Genomic DNA, 19423 nt, shown 5'->3' with positions numbered 1-19423 from the left:
GAATCAATAGTTATCGGCAATGTTATTAGCGATTTGCACACGCGAATATTTTCTGTACTTATTTATTTATTATTTTAAAATAGACTTGACGGTGGTTTTAACTTCGAATTATCTCGACGTTTAAATAACAACTCGCACACCCACCTATCTTTACAAATATATATTTACATGAATGGCAAGAATATTTTATCAAATGCTAAGATACAATATTAGGGCAAGTATATGAATAAATAAATAGATTTATATTTGCGCTAATATTACGTACGTACCTAGCTACAGCAAGTTGAATAGCTTGAAATAATTAAAACTTAAATACCTGCTACATCCTCTTCTTATTTCAACGATTTATCCCATTTATCCAATCAGATGTGTGCGCTATGTAATTTATGACTTATGATTTCGGTGATCTGTTGGTTAACGTAATTCGATGACTAAGTAAAATCTTTATCATAGTTGGCTTTGATGAATATTCTCGACAGTAAAACATCATGACGGTAAGGATCGTTTGTTTGCGCGTGTGATATGCTCTCTTCATAGCAACGTTCGCCAATAAGGAACTCACCTTAATTACATCTAAATTTTTATCAAGATTAATATTCATCGTCTTCATGAACAAATTCAGTGATTTCGCCGATTTATGTCCAATGAGATGCTACTTAAGAGGGTCAAATTATCGTTTCGAATATTCCGAACAATTCTAGTAAGGTAGATAAAGACAGTCCTACGTGTGTCACTCCACCTAACCGTGAAACTCGTGTCTTCGATTTCTTAATCATGCTCCGCATATAATTTCTAACAGAAACAACGACTAATTGATACAAAGTCTCTGTATTTTATTTACCATAAAGATACGTATGATTTTGTGGAAAAGTTTCTGCGTGGTTGGAATTCGCGTTTAACAACTCCATCTACTGTCTGTGTCAGATTAGACAGGGGATGCCAACATGCCGTTAATCTTCTAATATTTAATTTAGAACGTCTTTCATTCTCTGCATTTTTATTGATATTTTTTAATCGTTAATTAAAGCGAACGACAGTTATTAATTTTACACTGCAGAAAAATGGTCGGTAGATCGAAAGATATGACGGTGTTCTAACAATTTGTTTATGAAATCATGACTGACATATATCCTACATACTTAGGAATAATTGTTGCAAAAAGAATTTAAGTAACAGACTTTTAAGAAGCAGACTTTTAAAATCAATTAATTCGTATTATCTATGCATACGTAGAAACTTTGCATCGAGCAAAGGAGGGAAAGAAAAAGATATACCACCATGTCCAAAACTAGCCAGATTCGAAACGTGTCAGTTGGACCCCTGTATGCTAGATCCATGCAAACCAGAACCAACGGTTGTTATCATCGGTGCAGGGATGGCTGGACTTTCAGCGGCGCATCGGTTGGCGCAATGTGGCCTTCAAAATTTCACAATATTAGAGGCAACGGATAGGTATTTAAAATATGTTAAATTAATATAATTGTGCGAGGGTATTATTAAACACTTATAACTGTCATCTAAAATCAAATTTTGTCGAATAGAGACATGCGAGTTGACGGATTTCCATAGTTTCTCACAGACCCTTCATTAATTTCACCTCTTTTTTTATTTAACAGTCAAATTTTGCAGGAGAGACACTTTTATGCCTTCGAAATATTTTTGATGGAAGCTTCGTTCAAATAATTAATTTTCATCGATACTTTTATTCGTCATTGAAAGAAATAAAAGATCAACATTTCAAAGAAGCGATTGATCGTTTAAAAACGAATTACTTGGTACCTATAATGAATCTTGTTTGTAGACCAGGAGGTCGAATTCATTCGTGTTGGTTGGGTGATGTGGTGGCCGAGATGGGTGCAACGTGGATCGAAGGAGGGTGCGTGGCGAATCCTGTATTCACGCTAGCTGCTCAAGAAGGTCTTCTGAAGCCACCGCTCTTCAGGCCTGATCCGAGTCGTGGTCTTTTTTGTACAAGCGATGGCCGAGCTATCGATCTTCCTGTCAGCATTACGGCTTATCATACGTTTCGGCAGATCGAGCAACAGGCGGCAACTCTTTTCTCTCTAGGTTGTGGCCGCACCCACGGAACGTTGCTGAATTTTATGGGCGTTCGAATTCAGCAGGAGCTGCACAATTTTCCGGAGGAGCAACGGTACAGTTGCCCAGGTCAACTGCAAACTTTATCAGCAGCGATGTAAAAGTAGTTGTGGTCTTTCAGTAATTATTAAACGTTATTTACGGTAGTAAATATTCGTTGGGAAATGGAAGTAACGTTTGGCACGCCATTTCATTAGAATATGTCGAATTTCTCAAATAAAATTTTATTATTTGTATCGTACGTACCTTTGGTTCTTCTGCACCCTTTAATTGCAAGCAATTCTTTTCACTTATATGCTCATCTTGCCGATTATTTCACGTTCATTTACGTTCGTATTTATACAAACGTGACGCGCAAGATTCTGTAATTAATCAACGTTACGTTACATCACTGCGTTTTTAACGACACGATATCGTTGATTGTTCTGCTTCGGTACCATCGGTGATCTCGCGATTTCAGATATGACGCCGCCAGGGTGATGTACGGCATGACAAACTGCGTGAGATGTCGCTGCGGAGATGATCTGTCGTTGGTTTCTGCAGATCAGTTTGGAAGTTATATCGAGATACCTGGTGGTAACGTGAGAGTGCCCCTTGGATACGTCGGAGTGCTTGCACCTCTGTTACGAGATTTGCCGAGTTGTGCTCTCAAGTTGGTCGAAACAAACATTGTCATAAATGTCATTCTCGCAAGAGAAGTTTATTTTTTCGTTGTAAAAATGACTCCGTCGTAAAGATTTCGAGGCAAATTCTATCTTGGATCATTTATCTCTGAAGATAAAATCCTTGTAAAAATACTTTATTCATTTGATTCTCATTATTTTTATCACACGATCCCGCGTCTTGGTGTATTTTCATATTAAGAAATATGACGTTATTTTTGGCAAAATTTATCGATCGATCGTTCCTAATTTTGATATTAAAACGTGTTAAGACGGATTGCCGAAAATGTGATTGACAGAGCTCGAAATGCACTGAATTTCGACCAAGTACGATCGTATTAGACTTAAATTTATTAATCATTATTATTAGCGAACACGTCTATTTCAAAATTCATCTTACTAACTGCGAAACTCAATTTTCTTTGCGAATCTTACGCAACAGTGAAATTCGTATACTCTCGTCGTAAACATCTCTGTCACAAAATCTATCCATAACGTTTCCAGTACACAAATTAGTTTCTTTATAGTTTTCACCCAAACTTACAATTATTCCTTCATCAATATCAATTTGCTGCTCTTGTCAGAATACGTAGAATGCACTAAACTAGTCGCATAAAACGTATTTTATAGTTTTAAGATACACGAATTTTGAGGTCGATTTCTTAGCAACGATATTATCGGTTGCTTCGCTGTTAAAAAGCTATAGATTCTTCAAGACTATTATGTTGTTGGAATTTCCAAAAATTTTACTATATTTATTAGGCATTCGCAAATATCACGCAACAAACGCAAACGCTGTATATTTTTCAAATGTCGGGACCATCTTGCAAAATTATGAACTTTATTATCAATTTTATTATTATTATCAAACAATGCTTGCGAGAATAACTTGCGATTTACCAATTTACTAATAGCATTATACTAAACTATTGTACAAGAGTGATACATTTCAGGTATCAAACTTACGTTTGTATGAAACTTATCTTTACATCAGATACTGCAAGCCGGTGAGTTGCATTAGATGGGGCGCCATAACCGATTCGTGTCCTCGAGCGGTGGTGAAGTGTTGCGATGGCGAAGAATTTCCAGCCGATTACGTGATCGTCACAGTGTCCCTTGGTGTCTTGAAGCATCAACACGATAAACTTTTCTGTCCAGCATTACCCGCGGAAAAAGTCGAAGCTATTTGCAAATTAGGATACGGATACGTAAATAAAATATTCCTGGAATATGCGAGGCCGTTCTGGGTTTGGAAGGAAGGAGGCATTAAACTGGCTTGGTCAGCTGATGAACTCGCTGACAGATGCGACTGGGTGAAAGGTACACTGAGCTTGTTTTTCAACGTGCCATTCACAAGTTGTTTGGAAACTTGAATTTTCAACTATTATCTTTCGAATGAACTTGAATGAAAATGCAAATTATCTTCTGTAGTTTCAATTACCTTTCGTAAATTTATAAAATCGCTATATGCTTGTAAAAAACATTCAGCGTGTTTGCCGAATTCATCGTACTTTGCCCAATCCAGCCAAGAAAGCAATGTTATTTATCGGTATAAAAGTAGAAGAGAAGTATTTCCCATCGAAATAATATCAACATATTAATTTAGAATTGACTAATTTTAGTAAAATCTATTTGTACCTTCGTCAGTATCTTGCTTTTCAAGTATCATTTCTATATAATCTATAAAATTCCATTCTTGAAGGATACCGCGACATATATGCGTACGTATGCCTTACTTACTTATTTTTTCTTTTCGATTTAAATTCAAATTACCACTTAATTATTTCTAAGCCTAAACTAAAGATTTAAGATAAACTAAAGATTTATTTTAGATTTCTTTCTAAATAACCGATCGATGCTTTGATATATCTTAGGGATTTCAATAGTGGAAGAGTTATCGACTTCGCAACATGTTTTGTGTGCGTGGGTTTGTGGCCGAGAGGCGGCAGATATGGAATTGTGCTCGGACGAAGAGGTCGTGGAGTCGATAACAAGAGTTCTTCGACAATTTACCGGTGATCCTACACTTCCCTACCCAGCAAATCTTCTCAGAAGCAAATGGTGCATGGATCAATACTTTGCTGGTTCATGTAGTTATATGGGGATGGACAGTACCGTTGGTCATCAATGTGATTTAGCTAGTCCATTGCCAGGTACGCGAACACGTCGTTTCTAGTCGCGAATATTTTTTAAAACTAATTCATTCGAGAAACTTGTAAAGATTGGAAAATTATTCTCATTACATCGAAATTAATTTAATTATAGCGATTGTCACCGCTACGAAGTCTGTTTTTATTTTGCAGCTGCAATATTTTCTTCCAGCGCTTGCTTTACTGTTTTCCAGGTACCTGCGAGCCTATACCACCGATTCTTTTATTCGCCGGAGAAGCTACGATTCCAGGACATTACAGTACAGTACACGGCGCCAGATTGAGCGGTATTCGCGAAGCGGAAAGAATAATTCAATTAACGAAACGGTTCGGTGGTCCGCCAACGAAAACATCCGATAACAGCTGAGTTGGCATATAATTTCGTGCAAGTAAAAACTTACCATAAATGGTATTCGTCATAGTAAACGTGCCCGTCTTCTGTCCAAGATGACACCGATCGACGCATTTTATTCAAATAAAATCTTTCATATTTGAAATTTGACGAAATTATGACATCGATGATTTTATATTATTTATGCAAAGCACGAAACGGAGAGTTGTGTTAAATTTTTTGAAAGATACGTTTGAACATTTTTCATTTGATAATTATACCTTTGGTTGTTTTAATGTATACCTCTGCTGTACTCTTATACCACAAACTGTTAATCTTAATACAGAATATACGTTTTAGCATATTATTAAAATTAACGTTTCGTTCATTTTCCGATAGTAAGACTTCAATTTTTCTGTCGCAAGCACAGAAATACTGAATTCTTGCAACCTTTGCTACCCTGTTAGATCAGTGCCATTAATTATCTCTAATTATTTCTAATAGCCCTTTATCTGCTGGCAAATATTTATCTTTGTCAATGACTTTATTTTACTGGCAATATTCGTCAGCTTATTATTCCGGTGGCAAATAATATTCGCTGCTGCATCTCTCGAGCCTGGTGTCTCGAGCATATTGAACATATCGTAAGAGTAAACACAGAAGATTCATCTATGTAAATGGAGATGGAATTAATTATAATATCAATCGATGACAACATATAAAATAAGCATGCAAGATAACTATCGAGAAAGTCGTTTCTTGACAAAATCGAAGAACTCGAGGAACTTGAAGAAATTAAAGAAGGTGAGTTTGATCAAAGTAATTACACACATTTATAGTTTATTGTATCGGCATTGTTATAACGATGATATCTTCATAGATACTTTCAACATTTATGTATAGTATAGTACATTTATATATTTATTACAGTGAGTTGCGCGTCTCAAGAACGGAAATAAACAGTTTGAAACAAACCTTTTACATATCGACGTAACAGGTACGTACGTACATATATTTTCTTTTATTACTTCCCGTTGGTCCCGTTTAACAACAAATCATGTTATCGCGTCGAGGAAACGTTCTTACACTTCACGAGTGATAACAGTAATGTTTACTTACGTATATTTGTCTTCCAAAATTACAATTTATCCTTTTAACCATATTTATTTTTCAAACATTTCTCTGAGTTTACTATATATTTTGAAATATATATTTATGAACAAAAATTAGGCAGTTTTTGATTACCGTTATTACTTTCATAACATCGATCTATCACTTGTGGTCAAACGTGTACAAAAGTAAATCTTATTACGTGCGTTGTATCAACCAGTGCATATGGTAGTGTTCAACATTTCTTTTCATTATTTTTAAGAACGTTTGCTCGTTCGATAGACCAAACAGTGTAAAGTAATTCTAGATCTATTTATTGTCCCAGTTGCAGCACTACATTATGTTCAGAATGCCATAATTATACTCGATATTAGAACGAACGCACAAATATTCGCAATCTAACGACGAACAATTAAAGTATAGCATAAAATAAAATAAACTGCAACGCTTAATTGTTAAGCATAAATAAATGATAATCGTAATCGCTTAATAGAGATAAAATCGTAATAGAGATAAGATCGTAAAACATATTGGCACACCATTATATCTATTATTTACACATCGATTAATTAATACATTAAATCAATTCGACTCGAAGTATATTAAATTTCATATCAGTTAGTACTATTCTCATATGAGTGCAAAACTTAATACATTAATACGATTAATACGATAAAAATAAATTTTGCACCTGTCGTATATGTTTCATAAATATTCTGCATAATTGTTGAATAATATAGATTTAATACTTCTTGAGAAATACTTCTTGCATTTATGCTAGAAATTCTGTAACTAGTTTTACAGTTATAAAAAGCAATATATATAAACTTATTGGACGTCCTATTGAATAATTCGAGTGTGATTATAAAGTAGTTCGAGTACGATTGTGGCAGGTAATTATCGGGGAATAAAGGTGAATTGCGTGGAAGAGACAAAGATATGTTACATAGATACGTACTGTATACTTATAACTATCGTATTGATAAATTATTTACAACAAAAATGTAGTACATATAATTTAATAATTAGTAGATCATATGCGAGAGTAATATATATCAGACCGACAGGATAGAACATAAAAATATAATTTACACGTTCGTTTCAATAGCATAATCTTTAAATAATTTAATAAAATATACAATTTTTTTGTATATTTTATACAACTAAAATCAATATATTCCGGTATATAAATATTCCTGCCTGACGTCTAATGTACAGATCTACGATAATTACTTTATGTGACATTATCTGTCACGTACATGCTGGGACATGAAAGTATGTTTGTGGATAAATTAAAGCATGTCTATATAGTTACGTATTTTATGCACTTGGAACATCTAACTCAATTTTCTATGGCATATTTGCTCAGGATGTCCATCAATAATTCACGCAACGTGAATTCGAACAGAAAATAATGAGAAAATTTGTTAAAATATTTGAATTGCTTGAAAAATATTAACGTCATAAAGAAAGATCTCACTTTTCACATTCTTTTGGTATTTATAGATAGAAAAGACCGAGAAAGATATTGGAAACTAACTCTTGTGCTAAGCAAAAATTTCCGATTTCCTCGTAATATTCACAAAACGTTCTTCAGATGCAGACAGATCGAAGAACATCGAATCGTAGAACATTGAACTGTTTTCTTTATCAATCAGGTAAAGGTGATCGTGATAATATTATTTCCTTTAAGGGATCAAACAACGTTGATAAGGTGGGCACGACTTAAATTCAACAACACGCGGAATAATTCCTATTTTATATTGCACTCGGTGTCAACGATCAAATTCTGTTGATCGTTTACTATCAAATGTTATAATTCCTAAGTAATTACACGCTTTAACTTAATACAACAACTTTAACTTGATATAGTTTTGTAGCGGCGCATGAGCTGAAGGACAATCCAAAGCATGTTATTGTCTTGCCTCGGAGTATCAACATCGTTAGGACACACATAATGTGATAATAAATAAACTCCGAGCAAAACAACGTCGCCGTTACGAGTAACCGCTTAAACGAAGACGAATTTCGTATTTTCCAGTACTCCGTCGACCAGTATAACTGGACCATGTTCTCCAGAAGCGAGTGAGTCGTACGAATTAGTATCAGTTACCAATTAGTACTCTATATAAATATCTCGTACTCTCGTCATCTAAACCAAACGGCTAATCATCCTCCACACGCACTTTAACTTGATACAATAACTTTAATTTCATATAACTTAATACGATCGCCGATGAAAACCAACAAGAAATAAGTTTCGCGAACTAAAATGTTTCGAATTATATTAAGATACTTACTAGGCTTTTTTAAAATACTTGGCAGAAGTTGTGAACGTAACAGATATATTTGCAAGACGCTCCGGTGCCAGCAATTGCGTAACGCGTTGCTAAAGGTACATACGTATGTATATAGTGTCTTGCTGCTCGAAGAAAGCGATCTAACGGGCCTACACAACGCTATTGCTTGGGTATGTGTTCGAAAACTGGAACAAGGCAACGTGTAATATTGCGCTTACAGCAAATTATGCGTTCACCGACGTGAAACGACAGTCGAATAACGATCTTTGGCGTGTTTCTCATATGGGACTTGTCTAATATATTTCAAGGTTATTAATATTATTGAAGGGGCCTGTGTGCGTGCATGTGCGTGTTACGGCTTTGGTCGTCGACAAGTCTTTACCGTCGCAAGAAAACAAGAGGAAAAGATATCTCAGTCGACTTAGGCTCGGTGCAGACGAGCGATTTACGGGAAATCGGAGTTTACAAAATTGTATACGTCATTTCGGAATTTCTTCTTACGCTATATTATAAATCTGGAATATTTTATATTCCAGATTTATCCTTCTGTCTTTTTATTCGTTTATATCTTTACACATTTACTTTTTTAGATTTATATTTCTATGTGTTTATACGCTTACGTCTATAAGCCCAAGAAATTCTGACTTTCCTGGCACCGACGACTCTATGAAGCCATTGAACACTTATTCCCTTGCCGAAGAAATTCCGTCTCGAACAACATACGTATGTATTCTTCTTTCGTAAAACCGAACAATTCCATTTCTCTGTCGTTCGAAAGACGTAAAATGTCTGCTGCGAGCCTAAATGTCGACGAAGGAATTTCACTGTACCGTGTAACTGTCGTTACGTCGCGTCATTCGTGCCGATCTGCGACAAACAGATGGATCGGCGAAATAGAGAGTTGAGAAGCAAGAATCGAATCGCCGAAAGGAAGAAAACCCGCGGCGTGGAAGGTTTAACAGTCGTCCAGCGATAAAAACGTAAGCGAATACTGAGCTGTGTAACCTGATCGTATTAATTAATTAAAGATGCGAAGGAAATATTTCCATCGCTATCATACGTATACATTATGCTAATGATCTTACTTCAATTTCTATCTGACTCGTCGTTCTTCCAAGATCGCTAACACGAAAAACTATTAAAAGCTAAGATTGATTGCAGGTTGCAGGCGTCAAGGACCGACAACCACGAGCTATCTGAGCCCGCCATCACTTAGAAACCGATTGTTCCTCGAGAACCTCGTCTGCTCTCAGTTTGATCTCTTTCCAAGAATATTGAATATCTTTGCTTTCGCTGTACCGCGAGCAAAGTACGAACCGTAGGAAGTATATGTCGTTTACCTTGGATGGCACTAAATGAATGTTTCCGGCGCCGTTGATCTTTTTCAATAAGGTCTCGTTTATGTCATTCGATCCCTGCGAATGATATCACAAGTCGTTACAATGGTACATTTTATTTCTCAATATTCAATCGAGATTCTTTCGTTTGGTTCTTTTGATTCGCAACGAAAATCTGGGGATTGTTACTGGCCTTTGTCGTCGATCGAAAAATTTTATTTAGAAATGATTTTTATTAAGACGATATCGTGCATTGATAAAAATATCTTACGACACTAGACAATTTAATCGTGATACTGATAATATTTAAAATAAACCCAGATACGTATCCCCGATTTTCTTTTTTACGGTGTCCTTTTAAAATAATGCCGTTTTTCCTTTATTTGCAGTTTAAACTGCATTTCTGTTGCATACCATTCGTTGATTATTCCAATTAAAAGAACAACGATAAATCTGATGTGTATCATGTAGATAAAAACAACGTATAATCGCGAACCGTAATAATTATCTTTCAACGATAGATGTGTCGAGATTAAATGCGACATTCGATAAAAATAGTACAATTGAAAGATCGCTCTTACCTTTAATCGGAAACAGACAAGTCCTAATATCACTTCGGCGACAATTTCGAATCGTGGATCCGAAAGAACCAGCGCTTCGAATTCGTGAGCCTGGACAACATGGTTCCTGATATATTGTTGAAGATTTTCGACGCCATAAATCCTCAACACGAACCAGAGTTTCAACGCTCTGAATCTTCGTCCCAATGGAATCTGCCAGTGCTGTACAAAAGGCAAAAACGTTCACTGTCTTCGAATATTAATAAATTCGTTCTTCTTGCAAAAATGAGCAACAATTCTCAAATTTCCAACAATATAGAAATATAGATAAATATAGAAACGAGATACAATGTCTTCTACTGTTGTTCCATGACAGTTTTGTAATAGTATCTTTTCCTACGTGTGTGCGAGGAAACTTCTTACTTGCCTTCGTAATATTCAATAGATAGTGATCACTTATGCGAACGAAAAAAGTTATAGTTATCATTAACGAACTGTCTTACCCTATAGTCAGGAGCAGAACCTTGCATATCGTGCTTTAGATACAGAGGATCCACAGTGAAAGCATTGATAACGTATGTCGGATCCTTTAACCACATTGCTGAACAATCAAAATTCACCAACATCCATTTGTGCGGATTAAAATTGAAGGAATCTGCCAATTCGATGCCTTTCATTAAATATCGGAATTCCGGGCAAATGAATGCTGAACCTAACGAAGAAAATAGTTCAGGTAATAAATTATAGCTTCGTAACATTTATTAGATATATTATACGTGTAATTGTTTAAAATACCGGCATAAGCTGCATCGACATGTAGCCAAATATTCTCACGATTTGCAATCACACCCATTTCATCGATACGATCGAACGCACAAGAGCTAGTGGTTCCCAAACTGGCGACAGCCTGTGAAATAAAAATGAAATGAAATGAAAGTCGACTCTATTCGACGAGTATTATATTCGTTAATGAGATCTTTAGTCAAAGTTTCAAAGTGTTAAACGTTCAATAATTTGTCATAAATGTTTGAACTGGAATAAAATATTTTATCTTATGATTACAGGAATCGTTTCGTTATCGCTAGGCGGAATGTACATGATATGCGTTTGGAAAAGTTGTGCTAGGATTGCGTGCATACGAATTTGCATACGAATACAATGAACTTACGTAGAATGGAATCAGTCCTTGTTCTTTATCCTTGCGAATGGCCTCTGCCAGTGTCTCACCGCGAAGTTTATATTTCGAATCGACTTCTAGCAACCGGAACTTTACGCCTCCGAGAAGACCAGCTCGTTCTACAGAGCTGTGAGCTTGAGCTGAGTAACAAATTAATAACTGCAATAAGATATAATATCTTCATCTGAAATATATCTAGTTGTTTACTTCGTACATAGTTTTATACGTAATTCATCGAAGGAAGCAAAACGTAAAGAAAGAAACAAGGAATTTGATCAATCGTTGAATGCTAAATCCTGTACAATTCCCACTCGAGTTATTCTCTACTTATTATTTCCAAGTTTATTGTTAAACCGACAGACATTTCTCTCTCTTTCGTTTCAACACCGAATCAATGCATCCATCATTTTTTTAAATTATTCCATCTGAATACAAACAATCCAACCGTAATTGCCACTCAAACGTTAATCCATTAGCCGAACAAAATGTGCTTTAAGCTTTCCAAAACAAAAGTCCTTTGCAATTTTTAATCTCGACAGTACAATAACCAATAACGACTACTTTGATCGAAGCGAATATCAATGTAAAGAGAAAAAGCATTACTACAAAAGAATCGCAATCCCATGGGATATTCGCGATATTTCTTTTTCTTCTCTATTCGCGTCATCGATGCGTAGAATAACTTAGAACGGAGAAAAATTAGCAAACGCCTTTTACGAAACTTTCAACGTGCTTTCTACGTGATTCGACGTGCTAACAAAGAGACGCAGTAACAGGAGCACAGAACAGCGAAGGCGGTTAGGCGTGGGTGGCAAAGGGTGGCACAGGGTTGAAATAACTCCAGTGGTTATTACGCGTTGCTATGGTGACAAAGTGCTGGCTGATGAAGTGCCGCAACCCCGTACTCGGCTTGTCATCCCATCCCTGGCTCTCGTGCCTTTGTCAAATATTAAAGAGCACCGGCCAACGTCATCGTTAATCTTGTTTACAGGAAATCACGGCAGTGCGCGACCTCGAATTTTTATCCGGCTAATCGATGATCTAATTCCTTCGATGTTATCCATCTATATTTCTCGAATATTTGACAAAACCGTAGAATATTCACTTCACCTTCCGGAAAGGTGGAAAATTTATTTACGTGAAATTGATCGAAATTGTCGAAGAGTGGCTTCGGAAGTTCGTACCTTTGCGAGACGAGACATCGAGAATGTTAAGATCGAAAGAGCACGATTCTGTTATCGAAATTGATATTTTGAGCAATTTAAGCAATCTCTGCAGCAAGGATTTCTTTTTAAAAGGTTAAATATGTTTCACTCCGGTATAAAGTTTAATTATTTCACGAATAAGATTGGAACGCGTTAGATTAATGTAGCGATACTTTTGCCAGCATCAAATCGTTTGAAAAAATTACTTACAGGAACCATAAGCGACTAGTTTACCCACAATTTCATTGTCCGTCCAGTCAGGATGTTGTTCCTTGACCTGGCTTATTTTTTTAGCCTTGGCGCCGAGAAGTGCGACTAAGGTACTTTCGCTCGCGGTTCCCTATAATGCAAAGCTGTTAATTAACTACTATTTACGAGCTGTCAATTATGTCTGAGCTACTCGTGAAATATCGATCGATTTCGTCGAGACGACGCGACGAGTCTTAAGATTCTTGATACGCAGCCCAATGGATGAGCAACAGGTGAATTTAACACAGAACATTCACGTTAATTGATAATTCTTTAGGCCTAATATTCCGCAAAATTGTATCATATACAAAATAAAGATATCCAAGTTTCCCGGCCCACCAAATTTATTATCTAGATTTTGAAAAGAATACTTATAGATTTTCATAATATGACAATAAATACATTAATCTCACGATTTAAATCGCTAAATTATCAATGGATATTTATGCGTTCGAAGGTGAAAATTTAAAACGTACGAAATATCTGAAATACGGTATCGATTATGATATCTAGCGCGTGAAATAAATTTCTGTTTACCTCTCACTTTCTCATCTCATAAAAATTCATAAAAATATAAATTTGTATAAACATTCATATCTCAGGAATGCCAGTTATTCCGCTGAAAAAAGTTTGTGCATAAATTTACCTGAATGACACCACCTCCCTTTCCACCGTTGCAGGCTAAAAATTCTTTGGGCAGATCTAACATTTTTCCCAGCCAGTTCAACATTATTACCTCCAACTCGGTACAAGCAGGACTTGCAATCTGCAGCAGAGAGATTTATTGCGTTTGAATAAACACCAGAAATGTTCCTTATTCGATTGGAATTTCGATTAAATGAAACGTCGGAGTAAAAATGATCGAAAACGTAAATAAGAATTGAAACATTTTTCAATTAAATGTTGACGCTTACCCAAGTGAACCCGACGCACGCGATAGCGCCGCTAAGCATGTCAGCAACGATCGCTGGATACGATTGGGCTGTAGGAAAATACGCGTGAAATTTCGGGCTTTGCCAGTGTGTAACCTGGACGAACAAATTTTCTGCTTCAATAAAAATTTATACCAAAATTATCTAGTATTTGGGAATTAATATTATTGCGATATTCTACGCTATAGTTTTTTATCATTTGTAACGCGAACAATGATACATTATATATATATATATATATACGCAGAAAATATCGTTTATCATATTGCAGCTTGTACTTACTCCTGGCATTATCACTTTTTCGATATCTGCCATAACGTCTTTCCAACTTTCTGGCTTTTGAGGCGCCTCGGCAGGCAAAAGGAATTTCATGTAACCTGGTTCTACCGTCGAAAGCACTCGCCTATAAATTTTACTTTATTTACAAACGCGAAGGAGAAGCTTTTAAGCTTAAATAGATGTCGATTAAGCGTCTGTATCTCTAATGAAAACTATAATACAGCGTGATTAGTTGAACTAAAATAAATAGTATATTGTATTTTGTTTTGTTCAAAATAACTGTAGTTAAAAGCTATATAATCGATATCTATCTTTCATGTATTCTTAGAATGAACTAGATTATCGTAAATTAGAATTCCAGAGATTTAAATTCAGAAAAAATTGTACGCAGAGTATAAAATTACGGAAGAAACAGCCGATTCTGATTAACTTGCAGCTTAAAAAAAAAAAAAAAAAAAAAAATACGTTGTTACAAAAGATTATGTCGCGTTAGTAATCAGCGAAATCAAGGCAAGTATGGTTTAAAAAAGAAATAAGGACGACGAAGAAGGATACGAAAATGAGTAAAGAAATCACCTGTCCCTGATATTTTCCAGGTAATTAGTAATATATTCCGCCATTTCCTTGGCGAACTCCTTGAAAGCGTCGGGATCCATTTCCTGTACCCTGCAATGTTTCGATATTTCGCTAGTTAGTACGAACAAACTTTTATGTTGCATCAGGAACTACTTTTTAAAATCGGTTCAGATGCCTGAGTTGCGAGGTTGCAATGGTTGACAGCTCTGTACATGCGATACGATAAGTGGCAATTGGCATGGCTAGCCTTCTCAATGTGGGTCTTTAGAATCGAGACAATGGAAGACAATGACACGTGTTTCGTCGCAGGATGGCAAGAAAGAGAGGAAGAGATTTGATCTGTTCATAATAATCAACGTGAACGGGGACAACTTGACTCGCAAAGGAATAATGACCGTGAGTCATTTTCGTGAGGCAAGTTCCGTTCGATTCCTTTCCCCTTTGCAACTCGCTGTACGCTGTTTTCTATTACAGGACCCGATCCTACAATATGTTTTTCACTAACCGATTTCGCAATATAGTATTTTTCGAGACAGCGGAATATCGAAATTGCAAGATTCTGTCTTTGCTATCTTGTAATTTGTGTTGTTGTAAAATACACATACGTAGAAGGTGTAGTTATAATGCAACGTCAATGATACTCAGAATAGTCGTGCATGCTCCATGATACGTTCGACATAATGAAAATCGCAAAGATTTAAACGCGATACCGATCTCTGAGGCTGACAAAAAGGCTACGTAGTAACGACAAAACGAGATCATCGTCCCAATACTACAGCCCAGAGACTTGACTCATTTGATCAACCTGGAAAATTACTTCTACTCTGTATTTTTCCCGATTATCTACTCTATATTTTTCACAATTTCCATAAAAAACATATAAAGCAGTTACATTTATGCAATTGTCTGTCTCTAATGAGAGAACTGTCTACGTGCCACAGTCGTATATTATCGTTAAATCAACTTATCGAATGTCTGCATCGAGACAAGTTATAAAGACTCGAAGATATTTATATGTAAAACGCAATGCAATGGAACGATTACTTAACAGTATAAGTAAGAAATATCAGTATATTTATGGAATGTTATTACTCATATTTTCGCTACAAGATAGTTGTCAAAATCTTGCGATAGACATATAATTTGAGAAAATGTCTCAATCAATGAATAGCAAGTATTTTTGCTTCGAACTTTCAGAATCATCGTTCCTCGCTGTATTTTGCAATTTTAATACGATGCTATCGTAATAATAATAATCAAATAGCAGGCAATAATTAGCAGCTTCGAAATTAGCGTAACGCGCAATCAACAATTTTCCTTAACGTTTAAATTTCTACAAATTGTAATTGAAATGAATAATCCACGGCGTACGAGTGATGGAACTGATCGAGATTTTATTGGGAATTCTTGAACGATAAGGAAACAGGAATCCCCTGGGTATTTCCCCGTTCGGCTGTGACGTCAACAGGTTCACGCATCATCTTTTTTGTATGTTAAGCCAAGAAATTGTACCTCTGTTCGATCGTACTTTACAATTGTAACCTTATATACGTGATAATTTTCTGTTTTTCTTTTTAAACTTGAAGTTTGATCAGAAAATGAAAAAGACAGATCGGTTTTATTTAATTATCGCCTAGATTTATAAATCAGCTGACACTCTGAGACGTCTCATATCTGTATAATATTTGGTCTAGATCAACCATGACCGATTATGTTTTCTTCAATTGCCGCGGTCGAACAAGGTCGTTGTTATTATATTCTTGTACTGAAAACAAGCTTTTACTTCTTCTTACAAGTTGCCTAACGAGAATTACCCAACTCTTCCACCTTCCAATCTCTAATTTTAATTCCAATCTCAATTTACGCTGTTCAGGTGAAAGTCAACGGTTTGGTAACGACGGGACATTTTGGATAGATTCAAATTTAGAAATTTTTTATTAATATGTACACTTCACATAAGTCGAAGAAATGAAAATGGAATTGAAATTTGTATGTTTTCGACAATAGATGCCGTTTAAAACAAGAAATTCTTCGATATTTAGCACGTATACTTTTGAGAGCAAACTTAAAGCGTCGTTAACTCTAATGCGATTTTAGGCAATGTTTTACAAATTTAATTATTCGTATTCGTAATCTAGTTAACGGCGAATAATTAAAATTATACTTCACAGCTTGTATCTCGGGACATCAAGAAGCATACAAGACTTTGGTATCTTACTTACTTGGTTACTTAATTGACACGTTGATTTAATTACAAATGTAAAGAACTACAGAAAATGTTTTATTCTGAATTTTTTTCGTTCTGCCGTGTTTTATCACAAGGAGAAATCCACTGATGTTGTCGATCTTTACGCAACGATCTCAAATAGCGTAAATTCTTTTGCATTCTATGGTGCAATGCTCCACTGTATCGTTTCATATTTTCTCGTAGAAGAATAGAATCTTATGAATTTTAATGAACTCACTAAAATTGATTGTGATATAGTACAGTCGGGCGAAGATATCTTACAAACGTGCGAAAAGGTTCGACAAAAGAATCAATTAATTGAAACAGACCTTTTAACCAGTTGCAAAGTAAATCTGCGACGCGATAGTTGTTAAATCATAAATGTTAGAAAATATGTGCAGAAAAATTTCTATTGAAACGGTTTCTTCTTGAATGCTGCAAATGATAGGGTTGTGAAATTTAAAGGATACGAACGTGTGCTATAATAGCCTTGAAATAAACAACGTTACGAAACGAACAATTACATTGTTAAAGTTGAAACCTAATAAATTTGAAAAAAATATTAGCCATTCAGAATAAAGAAATAATGGCAAGTTTAATAATTTGTCGTGTACGTAAATTGTTGCGGTAACGCGCGCTCGTTAATAAATCATCCAAGAATACAGTAGATTGCAAATGATGTAGCAACTGATTTCACGTGATTTCCACTTCTTTTGTTATTTTCACCTTTATTTAAATTTAAAAAATGTTCTCTTTTATTTTCAATATTCTCAAATTTTAACACACTTAGTTTTGCACACGAATCTTCCGAAAGTTGACTACTTCAATAATTCTACCGTGTACACTGACATGAAAGCTAAAATCGAACTTTTTAAATGAAAGTTTCTTTTTAATTATCGTTTACGTCGACCGTAATAAATACGTGCCTTAAAGAAAAAATCATTGTTTGAACATTTTTCAAATATTGGCTGGAAAATAATACGTTAGTCCATTCTAAACGATGTTTACAAGATTTCGAAAATATTATCAGTCGATCTCTCACAAAGTTGACAGTAAATATAGAACAACGTTTACGAGTTTTAGCAACGTGTTTTCATTTCGTAATGTTTCTTATTTCGGCACGAGATAGTGCTCTTATCTGTTAAAAAATTGCCAGGCGATGAAAATCGTGTTACGTCGGTAACAACCGACGATTCTTCAAATTGCTCACGGTAGATTAAAACATACTTTAACATTGCACGTGGCATTCTTGACATTTGATGGCGAACGAGTCTATTTTAATTTCACTGGTTACCTATATGCTAATAATTATAATCAATCGCGTATCAATAATACTCGTCTCAGCAAGAATTCTGTTGCTTTGCGTAATAATTTTTTCTAAGCACAATCAATCTATATATGTATATTATTTACATCAAAATGATTTCACATCTATCTCTCTGTAAATATCACAGTAAACGATTCAATGTTAAATATTTTACACTGAATATTATAGTTAGTTGGCTAGTCGTAATATAGTTGAACGTGTTGGTTTAAATTTCTGCTTCCATCTCTTTTACAAGGAAATATCAAATAATACTTCAATTATATACAACTATCTCCAATATATCGATTTAAATCCCTGCTCTTACTCTCCACCAGAGATTTAATCGTCCTATGGAGCGTAAAAAAATCACAGCATTAAAAATTATCGCGTAAAAATCCTCTAATTCATCCTTTTTCCTTTCGCTTCGAATCTAAAAATCCTCACCTCTCTTCAAAACAAATAACGAGACTGCGAATGTTTATCCATTTATGTAGCAATGGTATCCTTGAAATGTACAGAAACACAAAGAATATCCACTCGTCACAACATTATTACAAGTTACAACGACAGTGATAATAATCCGGATATATTACTCATAGGAAAATTAATAACAAATCGCGTTATAATATCGATAACGCTAATGAAGAAATTGAAACGAATCTTCGTGTATTCTTCAGTTCTATGCATGCGAACATAAATTTCCAACATTCACAGTCTACTATAGCCTACTAGAATACTAATAAAAATCAAAGAGCAATATACCAGGCTGAGGCGTGATTGCGGTACGGGCACTTGATAGTTGACTATCCACGTGGATTCGGTTCCCGGCGAGTCAGGGGAAATCCGCGAACTCGTACGAGCAGCTGCACGGTCTACGAATGTCCGGGTGAAATTGCCGTCTGCCCACTACGTCGTGTTGCTTTAT

General features: G+C 35.4%; 2 protein-coding genes across 4 annotated transcripts; one reads left to right on the top strand and one right to left on the bottom strand.

Moving 5' to 3' along the window:
- Positions 1-1270: 1270 nt before the first annotated feature.
- LOC122573609 (spermine oxidase-like) lies at positions 1271-5946 on the top strand. The gene is made up of 6 exons (XM_043740230.1): positions 1271-1452; positions 1802-2152; positions 2558-2749; positions 3754-4079; positions 4634-4912; positions 5104-5946. Exons 1-6 carry the CDS (start codon positions 1325-1327, stop codon positions 5274-5276), a joined length of 1449 nt encoding a protein of 482 aa, XP_043596165.1. The 5' UTR covers positions 1271-1324; the 3' UTR covers positions 5277-5946.
- Positions 5947-6063: 117 nt separating this feature from the next.
- On the bottom strand, positions 6064-19407 carry LOC122573606 (aromatic-L-amino-acid decarboxylase). Of its 3 annotated transcripts, XM_043740218.1 has the most exons (11): positions 19261-19406; positions 14966-15055; positions 14393-14513; positions 14093-14206; positions 13825-13944; positions 13140-13269; positions 11716-11864; positions 11343-11454; positions 11051-11259; positions 10569-10769; positions 6064-10065 (listed from the first exon to the last, which is right to left on the bottom strand). In XM_043740218.1, the coding sequence occupies exons 2-11, from the start codon at positions 15043-15045 to the stop codon at positions 9859-9861; spliced, it is 1443 nt and encodes a 480-aa protein (XP_043596153.1). In that variant the 5' UTR covers positions 15046-15055; positions 19261-19406; the 3' UTR covers positions 6064-9858. The 3 variants fall into 3 exon arrangements, with proteins under 3 accessions (XP_043596153.1, XP_043596155.1, XP_043596154.1); XM_043740220.1 differs by lacking the exon at positions 14093-14206 and having other exon boundaries at positions 19261-19407; XM_043740219.1 differs by lacking the exon at positions 14966-15055 and having other exon boundaries at positions 19261-19383.
- Between the last annotated feature and the right edge of the window lie 16 nt (positions 19408-19423).

This window comes from Bombus pyrosoma, linkage group LG12 (genome assembly GCF_014825855.1).
Source record: "Bombus pyrosoma isolate SC7728 linkage group LG12, ASM1482585v1, whole genome shotgun sequence".
NCBI lineage: Eukaryota > Metazoa > Arthropoda > Insecta > Hymenoptera > Apidae > Bombus > Bombus pyrosoma.
The sequence above is the reverse complement of the archived record's forward strand: the minus strand, read 5'-3'. Positions and strand labels throughout refer to the sequence as shown.

Coding starts and splice junctions, on each gene's coding strand:
- LOC122573606 (XM_043740218.1), bottom strand. CDS start 15,045: ATGGATCCCGACGCTTTCAAGGAGTTCGCCAAGGAAATGGCGGAATAT. Junction 14,514..14,965: donor CTGGAAAATATCAGGGACAG/GTGATTTCTTTA, acceptor TAAAATTTATAG/GCGAGTGCTTTCGACGGTAG. Junction 11,455..11,715: donor AAGGACTGATTCCATTCTAC/GTAAGTTCATTG, acceptor TTTATTTCACAG/GCTGTCGCCAGTTTGGGAAC.
- LOC122573609 (XM_043740230.1), top strand. CDS start 1,325: ATGCTAGATCCATGCAAACCAGAACCAACGGTTGTTATCATCGGTGCA. Junction 1,453..1,801: donor ATATTAGAGGCAACGGATAG/GTATTTAAAATA, acceptor TCTTGTTTGTAG/ACCAGGAGGTCGAATTCATT. Junction 2,153..2,557: donor AATTTTCCGGAGGAGCAACG/GTACAGTTGCCC, acceptor TCGCGATTTCAG/ATATGACGCCGCCAGGGTGA.